The sequence below is a fragment of the Tamandua tetradactyla genome, chromosome 1 (assembly GCF_023851605.1).
Source record: "Tamandua tetradactyla isolate mTamTet1 chromosome 1, mTamTet1.pri, whole genome shotgun sequence".
NCBI lineage: Eukaryota > Metazoa > Chordata > Mammalia > Pilosa > Myrmecophagidae > Tamandua > Tamandua tetradactyla.
The window spans coordinates 59,965,123-59,988,931 of record NC_135327.1 but is presented as its reverse complement, the minus strand read 5'-3'; the positions used below and the strand labels follow the sequence as shown (position 1 = coordinate 59,988,931).

The 23,809-nt window shown below is 55.4% G+C and overlaps 2 protein-coding genes across 3 annotated transcripts; one reads left to right on the top strand and one right to left on the bottom strand.

Moving 5' to 3' along the window:
- Positions 1–2,261: 2,261 nt before the first annotated feature.
- CABLES2 (Cdk5 and Abl enzyme substrate 2) lies at positions 2,262–18,974 on the top strand. Its single transcript, XM_077117194.1, has 10 exons — positions 2,262–2,692; positions 11,173–11,244; positions 11,355–11,447; positions 12,535–12,612; positions 13,312–13,420; positions 13,959–14,124; positions 14,498–14,601; positions 14,829–14,935; positions 15,725–15,929; positions 16,189–18,974. The coding sequence occupies exons 1-10, from the start codon at positions 2,262–2,264 to the stop codon at positions 16,327–16,329; spliced, it is 1,506 nt and encodes a 501-aa protein (XP_076973309.1). The 3' UTR covers positions 16,330–18,974.
- Positions 18,747–20,010, bottom strand: RPS21 (ribosomal protein S21). 2 transcript variants are annotated; one of them, XM_077117172.1, is made up of 6 exons: positions 19,954–20,010; positions 19,684–19,746; positions 19,541–19,604; positions 19,309–19,380; positions 18,900–18,955; positions 18,747–18,816 (listed from the first exon to the last, which is right to left on the bottom strand). In XM_077117172.1, exons 2-6 carry the CDS (start codon positions 19,731–19,733, stop codon positions 18,807–18,809), a joined length of 252 nt encoding a protein of 83 aa, XP_076973287.1. In that variant the 5' UTR covers positions 19,734–19,746; positions 19,954–20,010; the 3' UTR covers positions 18,747–18,806. The 2 variants fall into 2 exon arrangements, with proteins under 2 accessions (XP_076973287.1, XP_076973297.1); XM_077117182.1 differs by having other exon boundaries at positions 19,942–19,964.
- Positions 20,011–23,809: the final 3,799 nt, after the last annotated feature.

Below are 23,809 nucleotides of genomic sequence, written 5' to 3'. Positions count from 1 at the left end.
CACACACATCTGACTTGCAGCCACCCGTCCACAGCTCCACATTAGACCTGGTGGGGCCAGTTGAGACCAGCCAGCAAAGCAAGCTCAGTGGAGGAGCGGTGGTGGCGGGTGGGGTGGCAGCTGAAAGTCCACCTTTAGTGCCAGGAGGTGGCCGCTGGGGCTGTGAAATAAGTCCTGCATCCCAGGGTTGCGTGGCCAGGAAGTAGGCGACCCCATTAAAGAAGGCAGAGATCCCAGGATGCCAAGGAGTGTGCCCAGGGGCGGTGAGAAATGAAAGAGAAGTGGCTGGGAAGCCAAGTGGTAAGTGAGCAGGTCGGGCTGGGCTGCTTGTGCCACAGGGTCCCCTGGGGGCAGCCAGGGCCCCACTGTCACCCCAGCCAGATCCCCAATCTGCGTGACATGGTTAACCTTCACCATGATAACTGGGCCCTCATATGTGCCAAGAACCTTCACACCTTCCAGACAGCGGCATCCTGCCCACACCCCTGGACGGCAGGTCTCGTTATTCCCACTCACACTTGAAGAAACCGAGGCTCAGAGAGGAGACGCTCATCCCAGCTCTCACCACGAGAGAGCAAGGGCAGGACTGGAACCCAGGGCTCACCCTATGAAAGGGGGCTGAGAGGGGGCCACAGCCATCTTGGACCTTTGCCAGAGGTTCCCAGGGGTGAGGCCCCAGAGCAGGCATCTGGGGCTTCTCTGGGTCCCCCCCCAAACCATGGGAAACCAAACAGAGCTGATCCAGCTTCCGGTCAATGCACCGATCTTGCAGAATGGAAACTGAGGCACAGAGATGCCTTGTGGAGCTTCCCCCAAACCCTAGCCAGCAAGGACAGGCCCAGGGGTGCCAGCCAGGGAGCACCAGCCTAGAGCACCCCTAGGTACCATGGCAGGGACACTCTACCCAAGGCTCCACACGGCAAGTGCTTAGTTCCCCCAGCCCACACAGAACGCAGGGCGAGTGTGGTGAACCTGTGAGTGTGGCCGAGAAGGGGAGCCAGGACCTGGACCCAGAGAGCCCACTGAGCCCCCACCTCCGGGTGTGTCTGGCTGACAGTGGGCGGGGAGCTAATATATCCTAGGCACCTCCTGCATGCACAGCCCTGGCCTGGCCTTTTGCACATTATTCTCATTTGTCCAGCCTCAGCTCAAATATCACTGCTAAGGCAGGTGGGCCCCGACCTCACCCACGTAGACTAGCCTCTGTATCAGCCAGGGTCTAATCAGGGGACAGTAATCATAAAGTAATTCAAGCAGAGGAAGTTTCACAATAAATTCATATAATTTAATATAAGACCCCACAAAATTTTAATATGACAATTATATTTTAATATAAAATTATAACAGGGGGTTAGTGTAACAGGGATTGGCTAGTAAGATGAGTCTAGAAAACGAACTAGAAGGAGCAGTTACTGCCAGCCCAAGGAAGGCAACCCCCTGCAGCGCAGCCAGGACTGGGACCCAGATGCCATTGGGGAGGGCACAGCTGTGATTCACTGGATGGAGGTGACCCTTTGGCAGCGGGGAGGTGTTGAGCCTCGGACCTTGCTGCAGAGCCATCTAGGGGCTGCCAGGGGAAGCTGCTGGCTGGAGGGCATCGCAGAACCCGACAAAGTAGACACCGCATGTTGCGGGCTGGTCAAAGGGTCATCCCAGACCCAGGAGGAGAAGCCCCACTGAGGCAGCAGGCCCCCAGAACCCTACTTACAAAGTTGAACACAGTGCTGGCCAGGAAAGGAGAAGCGCTTACAGGGCCAGCTCCATCAGCCCGAGCAGACCAGGAAGGACAGATCTGGAGCTGAAGGACAATTAACTGGTGGCACCAAGCCCATCCGGGGGAACCGTGGGGTGCTTCAGCCCCTCAATCCACCCACCCCACAAATACACGCGGGCTCAGTCAGGCTGACAGCCGCAGCCCAGCAAGGATGTCGGGTTTCAGCCTCCCGCGGCCTCAGCTTCCGTGACAGGGACGCGAACTTGCGGCACCGCCTGCCGCTCGGCCCCAGGGCAGGATCCACGGGGCAGACAGGCGCGCCGCCTCCCTCGGGGCTCCCTCGGGGATCCCTCGGGGCGCGGCCCGAACCTCCTCGGGCCCCCGGGGGAGGTACCCGCGAGCCGGACGGCCCAATCCACAGCTCCGGGCCGGCCAATGGGAGGGCGTGGCGGCGGCTTATTTGCATGGCGATGCGCCGTGGCCAATGGGCAGCGACCGTGCGCGCGCGCGCGGCGGCTCGGGCAGCCGCGGCGGGCTCAGTCCGAGAATGGCCGCGGCCGCGGCGGGTGGGGCTCCGGCTCCGACCCCCGGCCCGACCTCCGGGCCCGCCGCGTCCCCGCGGCCCACCGCTCCCGCCCGGGGCCCGCCTCCGGCGCTACGGAAGCGCGGAGACTCGCGGCGGCGCCAGGCCGCTCTCTTCTTCCTCAACAACATCTCGCTGGATGGGCGGCCGCCGAGCCTGGGCCCCGGCGGAGAGGAGCCGCCACCGCCGCTCGCCGAGGCTCGCGAGCCACCCCCGCCTCCTCCGCCGCCGCCGCCGCCGCCCGCCGCGCCCGACCCCGGGGCCCGCGGGGGTCCGCCGCCCGCGACTTCCTCCGGCCTGCCCGGGCCCGCGACCAGGGCCCCTGGCGCCCCCCAGGGCCTGCTCAGCCCCACGCAGGCGGCCGCCGGCCTTGCCCTGGACATGCAGCGCCAGAGGTGAGCGGTCGGGGTCCCCGGGGGCCCTGGGCCCGCGACACAGGGCTGGGGTTGTCTGGGGTCAGCCAGCACAGGACACAAGAACTGGATTCACCAGGGGCCTGTCAGGACAGGACGCGGGGCTCAGGTGGCGGTGGGGGGCCTATGAGCTCCTAACAGGAGTCAGGGTCACCTGGGGCCCTGTCACTCCAGGATGCTGGGGTGGGGGGTCGGATGTGTGGACCCAGTCGGCCCAGGACATGGAAGTCGGGTTATCTGGGAGCCCATCAGCCCAGCACAGGAGAATCATGGTCAGCTGAGGCCCTGTCAGTCCAGAATGTGGAGGTCAGGGTCACCTGGGGCATGGTCATCCCAGGACAGAAGAGTCAGGGTCCCCTGGGGCGGTGTTAACTCCAGAGAAGGACATGGGATTCAAGTCACATGGGCTTCAGTCGCCCTGGACATAGGGATTGGGGTCGCCTAGGCCTCCTGGACTTAGATGTTAGGGTTTCCTTGGGTTCATGTGTGGGGACAGGGTTTTCAATCTAATTAGGGATTTCAGGGTTCCCTCAGCCCCCATCAGCCCTTATCAGCCCCCAGGCGCAGGTGTCAGCTCTCCTCAGGCCTTGTCCCCTCTGGACATACATATCCATTCTAAGTCCCTTGCCCCCTCTTCAGCATGACATCTCTTCTGGATGTCAGGCCCATCTCTGGTCCCCCCATTGCCCTGGTATGTCCGCACTAGCCTCACCTACTTCCCTCAGGATTCCCCAGTCTGCAGTTACTCCCCCTGCCTTGACTTCATCTCTAAGAACCTCCTCAGCTCATCCTGGGGCAGCACACCACCTCTGACTCTGCTGTGCCTCCTGCCCAGACTGGTCCCTGACTGCTGGACACCCCACTTTATTCTCCCAGAGACTCTTTCATAGCACTATCCTTTAGCACTGGCCCTTGGATGCCTGTTTCCTGGGCCCTGGTGGCTACCCCCTACCCTGGGGACTGACTGTGGCTCCTGGGCCCAGGAGGCAGGACTGTCTGCTTATCTCAAAGACTGCTGCTCTGCCCTGGGCTCTCTCTGCAGGACAGAGTGCCCAGCGGGTGGGGGCCGCCCTCTGGGGTAGTTGGGGGGTGGAGAGGAGAGGAGAGGGGATGGGTGAGAGGACCTTGGTCTGGCATGGGTGAGCCGAGGCAGGCGCCATCTTAGAGCCTCAGCTCAGCTACTGTCCCCTACCCAGGTCGCCACAGCCACACTGGCTTTGCTTACTCTGTGTCCTGGCCCTCAGGCCAGTCAGTGGGGGGGGGGGGGGGGGGGGGTGTCTTCTGAGGATCTCTGATTGTTTTCAAAATTCTTGAACCACATTCAGTGACCCAAAGATAAGCATTTAATTATTGCACCCATAATTGCGCTCCACAGATCCCTAATTTTAGAGAAAAACTAGCTGCTTCCTCAGGGGCCCAGAGGCCTGGAAGTGACTTACTCCACACACAAGCCCTGTGCTGCTTAGGGGCGAGATGGAGGGGCTGGTTGGGACAGGGGTGGTAATTTACCAGGAGTGTGGTAGCCAGGGGTTCATACACTCGCCTGCTGGTCCCCTTCTCAGAAAGCAGGAGAGGTGGGATTGCTTGTCCAAGAGGAGACTGATGAATAAGAAAAAGCTCTCTGCTTGGTAGAAATTCATTGTTTTGAAACAGCCCCCAGGCCCTGCCTCTCCTTGACTGGCAGAGTCTCATGGGACAGATGACTGTCACTTTTCCAGGCAGCTGCCAGCCAGGAGGTGGTCCTGGGGTTGCACCAGGGCTGGTCTGATGTGCTCCTTTTGTGAGGATGCCGGGTCCTCAGTGGCTTCAAGGGAGGAGCTTATTCACTGCCAGGCCTGAACTTTTCCCTGATGTCCTACTGTTTAATGTGGAGCTGCCCTTTTCCCCTTCAGTCATTTGTGTGCATGGTCAAGATGAACTGGTGACACCTGGGCAGATGCATTCAGGCCATTGTTCACAAAAGGGCACCTGTGCGCCCTTCTTGTCACCAGATGGCCTGAAAGCCTGCTGCACTCACTAGACCCCATCCTGTGATAGGTGAGTCTTAGGGGGCCCAAGGCTGCAAGACATGCCTGTGGCTCTGGAAGGTGGTCTGTGCTAGCCCAGGGGGTGACAGGCCAGCTCTATTCCAGGTGCAGCCACGGCTCACTCTGAGTGGTTCTGAAGAGGGTGTGTGCTGTGGTCCGAGCTGTGGCCCTGCATCCTGGCCCTGGCCTCCCCTGGGTCTTCCTGCTTACCCTCCTCAATCCCCACAAACGCCACTTCTCACCCCTGACGTTTTGATTGTGATGTGGAGGTTTGAGCCCAGGCTCTGGGAAAGACCTACATTCAAATAATGGCCCCTAAACTCAGTCGCTCCCTGAGCTTGAGCAAGTGACTAGCCTCCTTGAACCTCTGTTCTTCTCCGTGACGCGGGTTTAGTGTTAAGCACACTGGAGGTGAGAGGGCTGTAGTGAGGGTCAGGTGTATGGTGCGGCCTCACCTGACCACGAGGTTGTCTGGGGAGCACCCCATCTCTGTCTGCGTGGGGAGTTGCTATTTCAGTGGGGGTCTCGGTCTGTAGTGACTGCTATGGTAAGCCGGTGAGCCAATGGAGTCCTTGTTTTCCTCACAAAACTTCCATTCCAAGTGTTTATTTTTATTTTTTAACATTGTGGTGACTTAACTCTCAAGCACAGGCTTCGTTCCTGAGGCCCACGCAGTCTGAAACCAGGCATTTGGCAGTGCTTTGTGACTATCCTTCTGCTGCCTGCTGCCCCGTAAATGGGTGTGCTGGGTCCCTTTGACCTGAGAGGCACTGAATGGTGCATGCCACATGGGCTATTGAGGGGCAAGATGGCGGTCTGTGAATGGCAACTCAAAGTGGGGTGCAAGGCCGCTTCCCAGAGACCTGTGTCATCTCGCCTGGGAGCCACTTAGCTATTGGGCCTTTGCCCAAATTAAACCGATCTTGGTCTAGCAGCTGGCAATTTGTTTACAGCTCTGATTTGGGAGTTGGGCTGAAAAGCAGCTGTAGGTGGTCAGCTGGGGTTGGAATCTCGAGGAGGTTTCCTAATGGCAGCCCAGGGTCCCCCCATCCCCGGTCCCAGAACAAAGTCCAGTGCCCTGGGTACCCCCTGCCTGCCCTGGGACTCCACACTGGAAAGAAGCCATAGGGCTCGTTGCAAGGATTTGGTAGATTTGCTTTGCCTGGCAGGAATTTCATGAAACAAGCACCCAAAGCTCTGTTAAGCAGACCAATACTGTGACACCAGGCCTGGGGCTAGAGTCCCAGGCCCTCCAGGCAAGGCTGTTGTCTCATGATCTAGCATCCTTTTCTTTCCTGGCACTGAGGATCCAAGTGGCGTTGGTGCTGAAACCTGTCCCTGGACGTAGGGGTACAGGCACTTCCATGGAGGGATGCCAGTGCACTGCCAGGGTCTCATGCAGTTTGCAGGATTATTTCACTTGGCCGATGTCTGCATGCCCAGCCTCTACTGTGTGTATATGTGTGTGTATATATGGCCCCACCCTGCCTGAGGTGTGTGCGTGTGTATGCGGCCCCCTTTGGTTGGCATTGGACTTTCAATGGGGATGCAGTTTCCAGGTAGCAGCTCTTCTGTCTTCATGGCTGCTTCTGCAGTTACAAAGTAAAGGAAGTTATTAACACTAGAAACGAAGTTTAAGAAATTGGTCTTCCTCTTGGAAAGATGGTATGACCACAACCAGTGTTTCTTGCCTGTTTATCGAGGGGGTGGCTCCAAAAGTGAGTAAGGGCGGAGTAGGTCTTGTTAAAGGTGAGGCCACCCTCGCACCCTAGCAGCTTCCCCCGGGCTCCCACCTGACTCCTTCTACCCCATAGACATGAATGCACGCAGCCTGCAGCCTTGCTGCCACTGGGGGGACGCCCCGAGTGAGTCACTAAGGCAGTCAGTGGGCTTTTATCCCGTGTGGTGCCCCCAGTGTGACTTCCCTTTGCACAGGCATCCAAGGAGCGGGTGACTGTGTCTGTGTGTGTTCCCTGAGAGAACAGGAAGCCCAAACCTTGTTCTTGCTGAGGATTGTTGTCTTGTGGGGTGTTTTTTGTTTGTTTGTTTGTTTTAGTATTTTTAGAATTGAGTTGTAAAATGTATACAGTGAGGGCTGTAAGTATGGGAAGCCCAAGTGTACAGTTCAGTGGATTGTGTGTGAATCCATATCCCACCCCACCCCGGGCTACCAGCACCCAGCGAGGATGCAAAACATGCTCCCCTGCAGGTTCCCTTGGCGCTAGCCCTCACAGCCGGTGCCTGTCCCCAGCGTGTCTCTCCTAGGCAGGCCTTCCTCTGTCTGGCTGCGCTCATTCGCGCACCCTATGTTGGGGTCCCGGGCCACTCCCTTTTCTGATTGCCGAATGTTCCATGGTGCTAAGGGCTGCGGGGCTCCAGGCTGGTGGATGCCTAGAATGCGTCCAGGTGGGGCCGCAGTGGGGGCCAGGACGTGCCTGGTGGGGGTATGCACACGGTTCTGCATGGCCCAGGCAGGCGGGCCTCATGCTGAGGGAGTCCACCCGCCCGTGGCTCCAGGTGGCTCAAAAGGTCTGTTCTAGCCCAGGTGACTGCGCTGAGGGTCTGCTCTGGAGGAGTTCTGTGCTTTGCTAATGGAAAATGCCTCCCATGGCATTCCTTGCTTAGCTTCAGAGATGTCAGCTAGTCAATGACTGTTTCCACTGGCGATGCCTTAGATAGGCTGGGCGTGTGTACTGAATGTCCTGGAAGGGCCGGGCCTTGCCTAACTCTGAAACTCTACCCTAAAAGCAGCCCAGAGAAGGGGCCCTTTGGAGGCCAGGTGTGTGTAGGAAGGAGCTTTTCATGGCTTGACAAGTAGTTTTCTCGGAAGGTGCCGACCAATTGCTCTGAGCGCTACCTGTGGTACGGTCATGACTTCTAGCCCTGCTGAGCTGCCCTGGTGTGGGAGCTCACCCCTGCCCTCCCTCTCCCCCTCCCCTGTCTCTCCCCCCCTCCCCCCCCATTGGGGATTGAATCTTGTCCCTCACCAAAGCATGTTCAGGTCCCAACCCCTGTCCTGTGGGTTAGAACCCATTGTGAGTGAGATCCCTTTAAGGTCCTCTTCTACTAAGGTGCTGAGTCAGGCTGGGCTTCATCCCAGGGCACTGGAGTCCTCTAAGTAGAGGGAAATTCAGATGGAGAGGGAAGCCCTGGGGAGCAGCCAGATGCTGGAAGTCATCAAAACCCTTAAGATCTTTGGACCCCAACGCCAGTAGGAAACCAGCCTTCTCCCTTTGAAACAGTGAGCCAGTAAATTCCTGTCCAGCCAGTCCGCTATATGGTATTTGTTTGAGTAGCTAGAAAACTAAACCAAACCCCCCCCCTCTCTCCTTCTCCCTCCCCTCTCTCTCCCTCACCTCCCTCCTCTATCTTCCTGTCTGTTCTCTCTCCCTCTCCCCCTCCTTTACCTTTCTTCCTCCCTCCTTCTCCCCCTCCTCCTCTAACTGTCCTCCTCTTTCCCTCTCTCCCCCTCCTTCCCCTTCTCTTTATCCCTTTCCCCCCTTCTCTCTGTATCTTCCCTCCCCCTCTCTACCCCCTCCTCTTCTGTCTTCCTCTCTCCCCATCTGTCTTTCTCCCCCTCTCCATCTCTCCCCCTCTCCTCTATCTTCCTGTCTCCCTCTCTCCCTTTCCCCTCCTCCTATCTTCTTCCTTCCCCTTCTCTTTCACTCTCTCCCACTCTTCTGTCTTCTTCTATCCCTCTCACCCATCCTGTCATCTCTCCCTCTTCCTCTCTCCTCTGTCCTCCTTTATCTGTCTCTTCCCTGCCTCTCTTCCTCTCTCCCCCTCCTCCTCTATGTCTTCCTTTCTCCCTCTCACCCCTCTCCCCTCTGTCTTCCTCTCTCCCTCTTTCTCCCTTTCCTCCTTCTCTGTATTCCTGTCTCCCTCTCTCTTCCTCTGACCCCCCCCTTCTCTTTCTTTCCCCCTCTCTCTCCCTATACCCCCTCCTTTATCTTTCTACTCCCCCTCCTTACCTCTGCCCACAGTGCATATGCTCTGGTGGCCTTGAAAGCTGAGACTTCTCCCTTCTCAGCCACTCCATCACCACCTTTCTGTAGTCACCCACTCGCCCAGATGTACTTGACAATTCTCATTTGTTGCCTCTACACCTCATGATTTACAAAAAACAGTATGTCTGCAAAAGCATGGCCTCCCCAAAGTCCTGGCACCTCTGCTCGCTCTGTGCCCTTTGCCCCTGCCCAGGCCAGTGGTTTACAGGGCATCATTTTCCCACAGGCACCAATTCCCATGAGAGGGAAGAGAATGGAAAAGCCAAAAACAGCGTCCTCCCTCTTTTGGCCAGTGATGTACCTCGGAATTTGGGTGCCATAGTCACATTTTCAGAGTCTTGGATCCAAACCCAAAAGACATCCCTGGAATAGAGAATGGGTTCAGAAAACCAGTGCCAAGTGAACAGAGCAGGATGGGCTGTGCTTAGGTCAGAAGTGCCAGTGTGGCAGCAGCCAAGGCAGCTTGGGCTCCAGGTAGGCAGCTGCTGAAGGGTTCTGTGCCTCGGTTTCCCTACCTGTAAACAAAGGTGGTCATGGGGATTGAGTTTGTGTATAAAATGCTTGCATGGAATGAAGACAGAAGAGAACTGCAAAGAAAAAGATCTGGGACACCACTTGAGAACAGATTTTAAAAGCTTGGTAAGGTGACAAACCTTTTCCCTACGATGACCAGAAATAGCAGAGGGAGCAGGCTGGACTGCTGCTGGGTGTGGGCTGATTCTGTGTCAGGACAGCCTACCCAGGGGCCCAAGGGGGTCTCCACAGAGGCTCTGCAACGGTGTTGGGTGCAGCCCATGGACCCAGCCTTGCAGGCCGGTGTTCTCTGGGGGTGGCCCCCACAGCATCCAGCACAAGGCCTGCTCGCCTGGCCCCCACCCTGCTCTCCCAGCATGGGGATGTCTGCCAGCCAACTGTGCTCTCCTCCGCCCCATCCCTTCCACCCTGCTCATCCCTCCCGTCCCCTGCTGCTCTGCCCCTAAACACCTTTCCCTCTGGACACAACCCCCAGCCCCCAGCATGGTGGTCTGGCTTCTCGGGCCAGTGCCTGAGGCCTGCCCACCTCTGTAGCTTGGCCCAGCCGGTCCCCACCTGCTCCCCCCACAAGAGTCTCCTTGCTTCCTGGCCACCTCCCTGCTTCCTGTCCTGGCTTGGAAGGCCCCAGGAACATGGCCTGGACCCTGTGCATCCAGTGTCAGAGGCCTGTGGCCCTCCCTTTCCCCTCAGCGGACTCCTCCTGGGCCATCAGGTACATGAAGCCCAGCGATCTGTGCCAGCCAAGGCAGCAGGAGGGAGGGATGGTATCAGGCCACATGGGCACCTAGCATCTTCCCAGATTGACTGCTGTTCAGTTTTAGTTTGTGTTTAACAAACTCCTGTTGCTCTTATCATTTCAAAAAGTTGTTATTTTTGTAAATTTAAGAAGAGAGCCTGGCCTTTGGTGTCAGCGTGGGCAACCTTAAGCCCCCATGATCCTACCAGTAGCGTGGCCTAGGATGGTTGTGGCTGCTCAGTGCCTTCATAAAACAGGCATAACCAGATGTCACCATTGAACCTCCTGGACTGCCGAGCAGTTGTGTGAGGTGGGGACCAGAACACACTGGCACAGTTGGCACCCAGCGCATGGCAGTAGCCCTTTGTCCCCTCCCCTGGCTCTCTGCAGATGATGCAGGTATTAGGCCCCCATGGGCCTGGCTCCCTGACTTGGCGGGTACCCTGGTATGGGTTTTACAGCTAGCCTCCCAGGTGCTGACTGGGCACCCCACCCCCACCAGCCTAAGCCTCAGAAACCCATAGGGCTCCTGCCAAGCCCTGGGGTAGGGGTGGGGCACCAGCCATGGGCAGCTGACATATTAGCACAGCGCGGTGGCTGTCAGATCTAGCCTGGTGCCAGTGGCCTACCCTGGACCCTGCAGCCTCTATGGATAGTAAATGGTTTGGCATGACCGTGTCCTTCTGAGGAGTCTGCTCCACAGCTGTTCCCAGGAGGGCCAGGGTGAACCTGGCACACCCCGGCCCTGCATGTCCCCCCAGAGAACTCTACCAGGTTCCTGACCCTGAACAAGACCTCCCACAGCCTGTCATGGGTGAGCATGGCCTCTCCGGGAGGCAGCAGGGCAGAGTGTGGCCCCACCCTTACTGGACAGACTGAGGCCATGGATGGGTCCCCAGAGGTGCTGCCATAAAGTTGGAGCCGTTCTGTGGCCTCCCTGAGAATAGAGTTCACCTTACTGCCACAGATCAGTCCCTGTCTGTAGTCTGGGGCCATATGTTCAGCAAAAAGGAGCAGGCTGGGGCCTGGGAGAGGATGGAACCCCCTGACCTCGTGTGCTTGTGCGGCCCAGGGTCCTGCAGAGTCGCTGCAGGCTCCCTTCCCCTGGTCTCGGGCCTCTGTCAGCTACCCTCCTCACACTGGGTTGCCTCTTTGCAGAAGGCGAGTCGCCTCCCAGCGCTGCTCTCTAGAGTTCCTGGAAGACGTGGTGGGGTGCACCTCGGCACAAAGGTACCTTTCCTGGCCCTGCTCACTGTCCACATCCTCATCCACCCCCAGTCCCTTCCCTGAGGCCCCCACGCTCATCTCTGCCAACCCTGAAGGGGCCTTGTGCTTTGCAGAGCCAAACACATCTCTGGATCTCCCAGACACAAAGGCTTAAAAAAGACCCATTTCATCAAGAACATGAGGCAGTACGACACCAGGAACAGCAGGTAAGGGCTGCATTGTGGTCCCTGGGTTGCCACCTGCTCCTTTCTGTCCCCACCTCCCGTGAGCCCTGTCTGCGGTCACCATACTGCCCCACTTCAGTTCCTGAGGCTCCTTCCCTCCCGTGTCCACCAGGAAGGAAAATGCTCTATGTCTGGTTAACATGGGCAGTCTTGCTGTCCATCACCTTTCCCACCCTTGTTGACAACATCCTCGGCTTGCCTGTCCTTCCCAGAACCTTCCCATAAAGGTGTTCATGGGGAGGGAGAATTTGGAATGTGAAGAACAAATTTAGCAGTGAAGTATGTCCTAAAGGCAATGGCTTGATTTTATTTGGCGAGCACAGAGTGGGGTCCAATTGGAAACTGAAATCAGGCTGCCCAAAATTAGAGTGCAAGGCAGAGCTGGTGCCCAGTCTTGGCCCCAGGGCTGGGGGCAGCCCCTGTAGTGTGTGCAGATGCTGAGGGTGGGGTCGCAGGCAGGTGCACTCCCCTCCCAAGCCAGCAGTACTGCATCCCACCCAAGGCCACCCTGCTGGCCCTTGTCCCATGGCCTGGGTAAGGTAAGTGCTGTGAGTTTTCCCTGAGGTGACTGTAGGTATGGACAGATGCTTTTAAAAACCCAGGTCTTTATCATCACAGTGTGGCACGTTCGGCTCAAAGCAGAGATGCTAACATCCTGGTACCACTTAGCCCTAGGGCAGCTCCCATCACCCCTGCCAGATACCCTGAGGGAGAAAGAGAGAGAATTTCTTTGTCCCTTGTCTTCCTCCCAGCTCAGACCCCAGACCCAGCCCCATCAGGGCTAAACGGAGAGAGAAGCCAAAGCAGAAATTTCTGGCTTCTGTGCCCCAAGAGCCCAAAACCTGGTGACTTAAGTGTGATTTAGGGAACTGGGTGGTTCTGCCCTTGGAGTGGGTGCCCCAGTCCCACCCTGTAGGAAGACTGGGCACCAGCTCCTGGGACTGAAGGGGCCCTGGTTGGCCCATCAGCCCTGCTTCTTCCTCACCTCCCAAAGCCTGGTCTTCACAGTTGAACTAAGCTCCTACTGTGGCACCCGCAGCCAGTCTGACAGCCCTCCCCTCCCTTGCAGAATTGTGCTGATCTGTGCCAAGCGGTCCCTGTGTGCAGCCTTTTCTGTCCTGCCCTATGGGGAAGGCCTGCGGATCAGGTAAATGAGGCTATCCATCTTTCGTGCTGCTCCACATGTGTGAGTGGGCTTGGCAGCCACGTTCCTCCCCTCTGCTCCCTTTGGGCGGGGTCTGAGGTTGACCCCATGAAGCCCCTACTGGGTGGCACCAGGGAGGGCTGTATCCAAGGGTGACTGCCCCCACCTTCTCATCATGAGGCCTCTCAGAAATGGTAGTCATGGGCTGGCCCCCACAGAGTTTCTTGGGGGCTCAAGGGACCCTACCAATTGTGTCCCTGTACAACTTATGGATGAAGGAAACAGCCACTTGGGAGTCAGGATGGCACTTTGCGACGCAAGATAAGAATGGTCAGTGACAGAAGCTGCCGTGCATGGGAAGCACTGATCCTCAAGGCCCAGCAAGGCTGGCGGAGGGGCATGGCTGCCTGGGAGAGAGCGGGCCACACACACACAGCAGGCAACCTGGGGAGAAGTTCAGGGGGCAGCAGAGCAAAGGTCACAGATGGTCATGAGCAGCACCTCGGCCTGGTGCCGGGTGAACGCCTCTAAAATGCAAGTTCTCCATTGTCATATTTTTCTTTGACGAGAGGCTCTAAACTGATCTAGTCCTATGAAGGCTTCTGCGTGGCCTGGGTCTCAGCAGCTCTATGGGTGGAGGGGTCTGGGCCCAGCTCCAGCAGGCAGGCAACAGGCAGCTCTCCCTCCACCATGTGTCTGCAGTGACCTGCGGGTGGACAGCCAGAAGCAGAGGCATCCGTCCGGCGGCATCTCCGTGTCCTCTGAGATGGTCTTTGAGTTGGAAGGTGTCGAGCTGGGAGCCGATGGAAAGGCAAGCAGCACTCCATGGGCGATGCTGTGCACGGTCGGGGGCACAGGGCTGCCTGCTCACGTCGGCAGGTGCTGTCACTGTCAGGGAAGCAGACCCACTCAAGTCTAATGTGCAAGGTGTGAGCAATCTAACATGCAAGGCCAGCCACCCCGGCCCAGGACAGCCAAGCCCCTGAAGGCTCTTTTAGCAGCACTGCTTGCAGCTGGGTCACGAGAAACAGTCACAGGGGTGAGCTGCCTGCCAGTGGCCTGGCCCCCTGCTTGATGCGGGACGTGGGGTTCTGAGGGGCCTCCACGTGGGTGGTCTAGGTTAGAGGTACTCAAGGGCAGGGGGAGTGTTGCTGTGCTGCAGATCCCAGATAAGGGATGGCAAAGGTAGCATTCAGTATGTTCTTATTAGTGAGAACACTGACTTCGAGTAAGGGTACAGCATCAAGTTCAAGGGTCCCCCCGGAGTGTCACAGGCTTGTCCTTCATTCTCAGAGGGAGGCTCCAGAAACACCTTCTGGAAGCAGGCCCTGATGCACTTTCTTTTCCAGGTCGTGTCTTATGCACAGTTCCTCTACCCCACCAACGCCCTGGTCACACACAGGAACGACAGCCATGGCCCGGTGCCCCCACCACGCTCCAGCATCCCCCGGGCTCTGCCGGGGTCCAGATACAAAGCCGCACCCTCCAAGTCAGCAGCAGCAGGCACAGAGCTAGGTAGCCTGCCCGCCCGCCTGCCTTTAGTCACAGCTTGTGAAGAGGAAGGCAGAAGGGAGGCTGCAGTGCAGCCAAGCTGCAGTCCTGTTGGGGGGGCAGTGGCTGGGGACCAGGTCAGGGTGGTCCCTGGGGAGAAAAATGACTCCACAGATAGCTGCTCCCGGCTCAGGCAGCTCGAGGAGACGACATCCAAAGACCCCTCCCTATCAGGCCTCCCCCCCCCCACCCGTCTGCACGCTTAGGGAGGGAGGCTGGGTGGGTAGCCGTGGACGCTCTAACCTGCATCCACAGGGTTTTCTGACCAAGCTGGGGTGGTCAGGTGGGCCCCCAGACCTGCCGTCTGCGGCGGGTCCAGCACTGTCTCTGCCTCCAGGGAGTGATACAGGTGACACCCTGGAGTACAATCCCAACCTCCTGGATGACCCGCAGTGGCCCTGTGGCAAGCACAAGCGGGTGCTCATCTTTGCCTCATACATGGTGAGCCCAGCAGCAGCCCTGGGGCTGGGCCCGGGTTTAGCCACCACAAAGCAGGCTTCAGAAAGTTCCTTCAGGACAGAGTCCCTGACCACAGACTCCCCCTGCCACAGGCACCAGCAAGGCCCCTGGCTGTCAGTTAGCATGAGGCCAACAGCTGCCAGGGCTTGGCAAGACTGACAGGCGGAGCTGGCACAGAGTCAGGTGCCACGCCACACTTCTTATTGCAGACCACAGTCATTGAGTATGTGAAGCCCTCAGACCTCAAGAAGGACATGAACGAGACCTTCCGGGAGAAGTTCCCACACATCAAGCTGACGCTGAGCAAGATCCGAAGGTAAGGCTGGGATGGTGCCCTTAAGGGAACGTCATCCTGACTGTTGGCACACCCCACTCAAGATACCAGCAGACCCTGAGTTCCACCCCACATGTCCACTTCTGCTGTCCGACCAGGCCTGTGCAGCAACGATCTCCCAGGCTGTAAAGGCCAGGCCTGTGGAACTGCATACCCCCTTCCCGCACACCCCCAGCTGTCAGTGAGCAAACCACTAGGTCTGCTCCCCACCCCACCCCCTGTCTCTTGCCCACACCCTCACAGCAGCCTTCTTGCTGGCCCTTCCATGGTCTAGTCTCCACGGATCAGTCACAGGACCCTTTTTAAGCCTGTCAGGCAATGTCACACTCACGTGTTTGCCATTTTCCTTGGAGTAGATATGGGGGCTCCTCGCCATGGCCTTCAGAGGCCCCTGCTCCACCCACCTCTGTGTCCTCCTGATGTTTCATGAGGTGCTGAGCATAGACCCAGCGGTCTTCTCACATGCCCCCTCTGATCTCCCCAACAGCTTGGGAGGCCGGGTGGTTGTACTCCCCACCTTTGACAGTTGGAGGCCTCTATTCACTGTCGGGCACCCAGCCGAGGGAGGAGTGGCAGCCAAGACCCAGCCTCCTCGCACCTGCCAAGCCAAGGCCCTAGCACATGCCCGTGCCCTCTGGAGGAAGCGTCCTCTGGTCTGGCTGGCAGCAGTGCTGGGGAGGGAGTTCATTCACTTGGTGATTGAAGGATGGACAGAAGCATCCTCAGCCCCCCCTCAGCCTAAGACGACTCGGTGTCTGTCTCAATCCTCAGCTTAAAACGGGAGATGCGGAACCTCTCGGAAGAGTGCAGCCTAGAGCCTGTGACGGTGTCAATGGCGTACGTGTACTTTGAGAAGCTGGTCCTGCAAGGCAAGCTCAACAAGCAGAACCGCAAACTTTGTGCAGGAGCATGTGTACTGCTTGCTGCCAAGATCAGCAGTGACCTCCGGAAGAATGAAGTGAAGCAGCTCATCGATGTGAGTGTGTGCACCAGGCCCAGGCCACCCTAATCAGGAAACAAGCTGTGGGTCAGGGTTCAACCCAGCCTTACTGACCGGCTGCTCTGAGGAGTGACTGGCTGGAGGGGAGGGTTGTCATTTACCCACTAGGTTCGTATCTAGTGGGAACCCACTCCTTGCCACTCAGGCCTGTGCTGGGCAAGCGGGTGGCCAGGGCAACCCACTCCCAATACCTGCTGATCCATCCATTTAGCCTTGTTTCTCTTCTTCAATGCAGAAGTTAGAAGAAAGATTTCGATTCAACAGACGAGATCTGATTGGGTTTGAATTCACGGTGCTAGTGGCTTTGGAGCTTGCGCTGTACCTGCCCGAGAGCCAAGTGCTGCCTCACTACCGGCGCCTCACACAGCAGTTCTAGCCAAAGCGGGGTTGGTGCTGCCGAGCAGTGGCCCTACCCTGTGTGCTGGAGCCCAGGCAGCTGCTTGGTGCACGGGAGCCCCTGGACGTGGGCGGGAACCCATGCCAGGGTTGCCTCCATCCCACCTGCCCATTTCTCCCCTCCCCACCCACCTACCCACCCACCATGGAAGCATCTGCCTTTCCCAGCTGCTCAAGTGCTTGTTTCTTCACACTCTGTGGCCTCAGACAGAAGCACAGGCCCTTCCAGAGCACTTCATGCCTCCAGCGGCAACTCGACATTTCCCTGGACTTCAAGTATCGACATGGGGTTTCATTATTGTTCCTTTCTGATATGCCTGAGCCAGACTTTCATTGATACTGCAGGGAAGTGAATTCTGACTTCAGAGCAAGCGTTTCTCCGTCCTGATGTCTGCTTTTCCCTCAGTAAACCTTTGAGGCCCCTGTACTAGCAGCATGGTAGGACGCTGGGTCTCCAGCATTTACTGAACAGACTGAAATGGCTGAAGTTTAACTTATTTAAGCTTCATACCTGGATATTTCAGGCTTGGGGATTTGGAAGCTCAGCCTTGGGGACCCCCTCTGGTGCCTGTCCCTGGGGTACGCTGCTCCAGGCTTCCTCCCCACAGCAGAGCACCCCCCCCCCCCCCCCCCCCCCGCCACCGGAGTGCTCCAGCACCAACATCTCCAGCATCAGTGGGCTCAGCACTCCATGTCGGGTAATGCCAACAGGACCAGCCTCCTCCGATTGGTCTCTGACCCCTTTGTTTACTCTGGGACTCCTGTTCTTCTGAGCCCGTCACTGTGAGACCTCCTGGCACATGTGCCACAGCCCCCACCCTATGCAAGACCCCTCCTCTGTCCTCTCACCAAGAAATCCCCACTTGACCTAGCACACTCTGGACCTTTAGGAAACAACTGCTGATTCTTGGCTCTTGATTTTCCTAAGCAATATCGTGACTGAGAACAAATAACATTATCTTTCAGGATTGGGTTCTCTGGGTTTTTAAGGGAACGAGCACTGTTTAGGTGAGGTCTGCTCAAATTGAGACCTAAGACTCCTCAGCCAGCAGTCGAGGGGCCTCTTCTGTCACGTACCTTTCAGACCCCTACACGCCCCCCAGATCCAGCCTCATCTTACAGAGCAACATCAGTATGGGGTGTTTTTCCCTTAGCAGGAGGCAGGCACCAACCATATGCTACCCTGGCACTACATGGGCCTCATGGCCCCCATTCTCAGCTTTTTCCAGGTTGGTCTCTCCTTCAGGTGGTCAGGTTCATTAGGGTACATTTCAACAGCTGGCTGTCCCATCCAAAAATCTCAAGAACCAAGGACTGTTCAAAAGTGAACATTCTGGCTGGGCCACACTCCGATCCTGCCCTAGTAAATGTATTGTTTATGTGGTTTCTGCAGAAATGAGATGCTAATCCTGCTTCTCACAGTCCACCACCAGCAGTTTAGCCTATATCCCCAGAAGTGCAAAAAACTGTCTGCCCATTAGTTTCCTGCAGGCCTGCTTCCAGCCACTCAGCTTGCCCCTTGTTCCTCTTCCTTAGCTACTCAGGGCCCTGAAAGCTAGTGAAGGGCAGGACCACCTGTGGTTAAGACTGCAGTTTGGAAGATAAAACTAAGAAGTCAGTGTTTATTTATGGTCAAGTGCCAAGCAAGAACGTTCCCCATAAATTCCTAACCCCATGTGTACATAAGAGAACTCAATCTGAAAGCTGCTGAAATGTGTTGTACATTGGGCCTAGACCCCAAGAAATTTCCTCCCAGAAAGCCACCAAATAGCAATTCAAGGACGTTTCCATGTTATAAGCACTGGAGGAGGCTGACTTCCAAAGTGCTTGTTCTGGTTTACAACTGACCCTGGAGGTACACCCCCGCCTGGAGAATTTCTAGAAATATAAAGCTGGAGAGTGGCCAAGAAAGAGTCATTGAAGGTTCTAAGTTTACATAGCATGAGCCATTCACCAAACTGGTCTGTAACCTCCTTGAAGTCCTTCCCTCAGTGTTCTTTTTTAGTAATGCCAAATGCTGCCACTGTGTGGTACCGAATGATTACAAGGCCAGTGTTCAAACCAAAACTAAAACCCAAAACATTCCCCTCTAGAACACATCTGCATGTTGTGTGGGACTTGTGGCCAAACAACCCAGAGCTACCTTTCCAACTGGCACCATGGTAGTGGTGACTGGTGTGAATGAGTATAATCAAACTATTTGAATTGCAGAATATCTTAGTAATTTGGTGGATAATGAGTTTGTGCTTTAAAGTAAAATTTTGTTTTGCAACTTACTAAGCAGGTGTCTTTCTTCAACTAACTGGATAGGTACACTGTCCCCTCATCCACTCAGTCAATCGTTCAAAGCAAACCTCCATTCCCCAAGTTCAAAGGAGCAGGTCTACAGACATAAAATGAACTAACACAGATGGGTCTTTATTCTTTATAACAAATATTCCACATCCATGACTCTGGTCAGAAGTTCCTAGAATAACAAGAACAGTGTTAAAATCGTGTATCAGGAGATAAAGTCCTAGGTCTCTGCACCCAAATGGGATTCCCTCTTACTTTGAGACAATGCCATCAGCCTTGGCCAGTCGGAGAATGGAATCATCTGATTCACCCTTAAAAAAAAAAAAAAAGACACACCAACAATATTTCCATTATTACTGCCTTAAAAGACAGGCAAGCAAAACTGAAATGGCACTGTCCTACTTGCATTATCCCAATTACAATGTAGAGACGGGAGTTGGCAGCTGAGCCCAAGGCAAAAGCAGGATCTACTGCATGAAGACTCAGAACTGTGTTTCCTTAGGTCCCCAAACTGAAAGAAGCTTCAAAGAAGCAGGGAAGGGAATTTGCCTCTGAGGGCCATGGAAAGGGACGAGCAAACCCTCGCTGGCAGTTCCTAGGTGAGAGAGTAAGATGGAGGGAAGAGAACTAGGGCACGGATGGGAGAGCCCAGAGAAATACTCACCATCCTGCGAATGGCCCCGCAGATAGCATAGGTCTTAAACTGGCCGTTGAACCTGCCTGTGACCTTGTCCACCTACAGAGAATAAAACTCATTAAACATAACTTACCCAAGTGACTTTAGTTCTAAAACCTGGTGTGTGAAATCAATCCCCAAAGGGCCTGGTGGGGCTGGCCTTGTAATCACGACGCACCCACAACCCGACTTTCCTGACGGCGGCCCCACCCCTGCTCACCTCGGCCACGTTCATCTGGATGGACGCGTGGTCCTTGGCGCCGATGATGCGGTTGCTGGCGGAGCTGAGGGAAGACCATGGTAAGTAGGACCGGAAGAGAGCGCGAGGGGGCCCGGGGTGCGCGAGGCGCTGGCGGTACTCACCACTTCCGCGGCACGTACAGGTCCACGAACTCGCCAGCGTCGTTCTGCATGTCGAGGCCACACCTGTGGGGTCGCCCTGGGCTGTGAGGCCGACCCGGGGCCGCGCCGCGCCCCCCTTGAGTTCGCACGTTTCCCCGCCCTGAACCCCATCCCAGACCCCACCCCGGCCTTGATCCCGACCCCCGACCCGCGCCTCCACCCCCGCGTCCCCGACCCGAGCCCCGAGGCCGAAGCTCGAGACATGGAACCCAGACGCACGGCCAAACTCACCACGAGCGCAAGCAGAGAAAGGAAGCTGCTGCTCCCCCGGCAGCGATATTTGCGGGCGGGGCGGGACTTCGACAAATGCTTCCGGTTCGCGGTGCACCGCAATGCGTCTGCGCAGGGAGGACATATGCGCCGTGCTTTGCTGACGGCGGCCCCTCCCCCGACGTGCTTTCGCAGATCTGGAGCCGCGACCCGACCTCGTGCTTTTATATCTTTGCGGACGTGAGTGGCGTCGGGGCGGGAGCCGGAGCGGGAGGGAGCGGCCACACGGCCTTTCCGAAGATGGAGACCCTGGCCCAGGGGTTCGGTCAGCCGAGAAGGGAACTTGGACTTCGCTTGCCCACGTCCGCCTAGCGCCGCTGGCCTTCAGGGCTGCTTCATCCGGAGGGACCACCCCACTTTCCGGAGCGGGTATTTCCCCGCGGCCGGCTCCCGGCCCTCCGGACTTCGGGCACGCGCCCCTCTTTCCTGTGGCTGGTGGCGGCGCACCCTGGCCTACTCCGATAAGGGACGTGGGAGTGCGCCTTTCGCAGCTTCCCAAATCCAGAGCCATCTCCGCCCACCCGTGATGTCAGCTGGGGATGCGCTCCTGTTCCACGTCCACCAGTCCTCCTGGGACAGGCTCCAGGTACTGGCGGGAGACGAAGACCCGATGGAAGGGCCTTGCCCCCACCCCACGCTCTTTACGTACTTGCTGGTAAAATCTCCACAGCCCCGTACGCAAAGGACACACGAGGGGAGGCGCCAAAGGAGAAACGGGGACAGCCGTTGAGGGTGGAAGAGGCCACGGGTCCTTACCTTAGAGTCAGTCACCTTATCAGTCTGGGTTCTCACTCTTCCCCAGGTAGAATGGCGGCCACATAGCAGATTGACCAACCTCAGTGTCAGCCAAGGCAGGGGAAGCAGGTATAAACTAAAGCAAGCGTATCCTTTAGCCGGGTAGTTGCCCTCCTGGGACCGTACTGTAAGGTATACCCGCCCCAAAACGGTACGATGAGCACACTGGTGTGCTTGGTGATTGTAAGAGCAAGAGTAAAAAGAGTCCAGAGGTCTTGAGGGAGGCCTTGCTAGTACCCTGCATCTTGCCGCCAGGAGGAAGCCCCTAGCAAGAGAGGTAGGTAACAGACTGCCCTGGGAGACGCCTGGGGCAAGGAGGGATGTGGAATCTAGGAGCCAACCCCTTAGGAGACTGAGGCCCAAGCAGGGAGGAAGCCTGGCCTGTCCCTTGCTCTGCACCATCCTTTCCCTTCCCCCAGAACTGTATTCCCAGTTCCCTCTACTAATTCTCCCTCTGCACCTCGGCTATACTGAAAAATCCCAGACAACGGACCCAACGTCTTGGAGTCTCATCTCCCAGGTGAGACAGAAGGCCCCTTGAAGATGAGCTCAGGTCACCATGTTTGTCATGCTTCCACATGGGCTGCTCTGAGGTGAAGCCTTGGAAACTTCCAGAAACAGCAGCTGAAGCTGTGCTGCCCTTTTACCTGACCAACCCCCTTCACATCCTGAGACAGTGTCACTCTGCAAAGGGTGACACCTCCCAGAACCGACTTTTCTTAGCCTTCCCATGCTCATCTACTTGTGGTTAAGCACTCATTTGTGCTACTCTTTGAAGTCGCCCACCAGTAGACCTTGCACGCCCTGGGGCTGGGGCCAGGTCTGTGGTTTCTTCCCCTACCACTGCACATAGTAGATACACAGGGCACAAATGTCCACTGAATGTGCGAACAATCCTTTTCAAGCCAGCTACACAGCATTCTGTCTTGGGCACTGCCAGCCTCACACCTGTGGGAGGATTTAGTTAACAGCCAGGCCTGGCTGCCTTAGGCTACAAATCCCTTCCATGCCTGGAAAACAGGTGTTCACCTGGGCAACAGGTGTGCTGTTGCTTCCAGGGACTCCGACAATGGCATGAGGAGAGAATTCACTAAGGCCATCTTTCAGGAAGCCCACTTTTGGTGTTTGTGCATGCCCTGAGATGCTTGCTCTTTCTTTGCCCCCAGCGTGAGGTGGTTTGTGTCTGTGTGCATTTGGAACTCTGCACAGCTGGTCTGACTGTCATCTGTAGGGGGCCCAGTTAGAGCTGGGGGTCACTGTAGCTGAGATGCCAAGGAGACCAGTGCAACTAGAGTATCTAAGACACAGTACCAGAAAGAGTTTTCCAAGGAGAAAACCCCAGGTTTCTACAAAGGATCTCTTAAGTCTTCGGCAGATTACTGATCAGTGCATTCCCCTGAGGCTGGGGAGAGAACCATCCTAAGAGACTGTGGGGTACAGTGTCCAGGGCTCACACAAGACTGAAAATAGTACCTGTTCCCATTAACTAGTCTGGAAAACTCATAATTCATTACTTAGGAAGGTCTTGCCACAGTAATGAGGGATGAGTAGCTTTGGACTAAATTTGTTAAGTCTTGTGTAGCAAATGATAAAATCAAGAACTGAGAGGATGAAAGTGTTCCCAAGTAACTTAAATACATCGCAGGAAAAGAATCTTAAGACTACATATAGGAAAACAAAAATACACAAAACCAACAAGGTAAAAGTCACAATGTGTGGCATTTAAAGATTGCCAATACAAAGGAACAGGGAAATAGGGCATATGATGAAAATCAATAAAAACTAATTCAGACTTCATGCAGATGAAAGTCCCAAATCAAACTAAAAAATGTAAACTACAATATCTGAGATGAAAAATAACACTAGATGGGATTAACAACAGACTGGACATAGAGGGAAGAGTAGTGAGCTTGAAGGCATGACCATAGAAATTAACTAAAATTATGTAAGCTCACAGACGTAAAATCTAGAATATGGTTCACCAGGGGATGAAATAAGGCTAGAGTATGGGGAGCAGTTGTTTAATTGTGTGCAGAATTTTTAACAAGGTTGGACTTAATCATTTGCAAATGGACAGAGGTGATGGTAGCACATTATTGTGAGAATAATTAACAGTGCTGAATGTTGTGTGCCTGTGGTGGAAGGGAAGAATCATGTATGTCACCAGAAGGAAAGCTGGAGGTTAAAACGTGGGAATGTATAACAGTGAATCTTATGTTGGATAATGACTGAGATTAGCTATACAATTATTAAAAAGTTATTTCATGAACCTGAACAAATGTATGACACTTAGAAGGAATTAATAATAGAGAGGTACATGGGGGGAAATGTACCTGTTGCAAACTATGGACTATAGTTAATAATAATATCTTAGTACTTTTTCATCGGCAGTAACAAATGTACCACACCAATACTATGGATCAATAATGGAGGTGGGGGGTGGATAAGGGATATGGAAGAATTTGGTTTTTATTTTTTATTGTTCTTTTCTGGAGTAATGAAAGTGTTCTGAAGTTAATCATGGAATGTATGCACAACTTTGTGATGCTACTGTGAGCCAGTGAGTGTGAAGGTTTGTATGGTGTGTAAATATATCTCAATAAAATTCCATTTAAAACAAAAAACAGATTTTTAAAAACAAAAAGACTATCTGTGAGCTTTGGACATCAATGAGGAGCCTGATATACCCATAATCAGAGTCCCTGAAGGAGATGAAAAGAGAGCCAGAAAAACTACTTGGAAAAAAAAAAAAGGAGCTGACAAAGGTTCGGTAGTGGGTAGAGTCAGTAGTGGAGGGATATAATGGGAAAACTAAAAATGCATGATATGGCCAATATATATTTTGGAAACTGTTGAACTTTCCCATCTGAAAAACCCCAAGTTCCCTCTCAACCACTGGGGACTTCCGAGAAAATAGGCCAAGCCCTTAATTTTGAGGCTCGCCTTCATGAAACTTATTTCTGTGGTGGAGAAGCTAAGATAACCTGTAATGAAACCTAAGAGTTACTTCCAGAGAACCTCT

Bases quoted from the DNA above. Each gene is read 5' to 3' on its own strand.
- CABLES2 (XM_077117194.1), top strand. From the start codon at position 2,262: ATGGCCGCGGCCGCGGCGGGTGGGGCTCCGGCTCCGACCCCCGGCCCG. The intron at 2,693-11,172 runs GTGAGCGGTCGG...GCCTCTTTGCAG, and splicing joins CTGGACATGCAGCGCCAGAG to AAGGCGAGTCGCCTCCCAGC. The intron at 13,421-13,958 runs GCAAGCAGCACT...TTTCTTTTCCAG, and splicing joins AGCTGGGAGCCGATGGAAAG to GTCGTGTCTTATGCACAGTT.
- RPS21 (XM_077117172.1), bottom strand. From the start codon at position 19,733: ATGCAGAACGACGCTGGCGAGTTCGTGGACCTGTACGTGCCGCGGAAG. The intron at 19,605-19,683 runs GTGAGTACCGCC...GTCTTCCCTCAG, and splicing joins CTGTACGTGCCGCGGAAGTG to CTCCGCCAGCAACCGCATCA. The intron at 19,381-19,540 runs GTGAGCAGGGGT...TATTCTCTGTAG, and splicing joins TCCAGATGAACGTGGCCGAG to GTGGACAAGGTCACAGGCAG.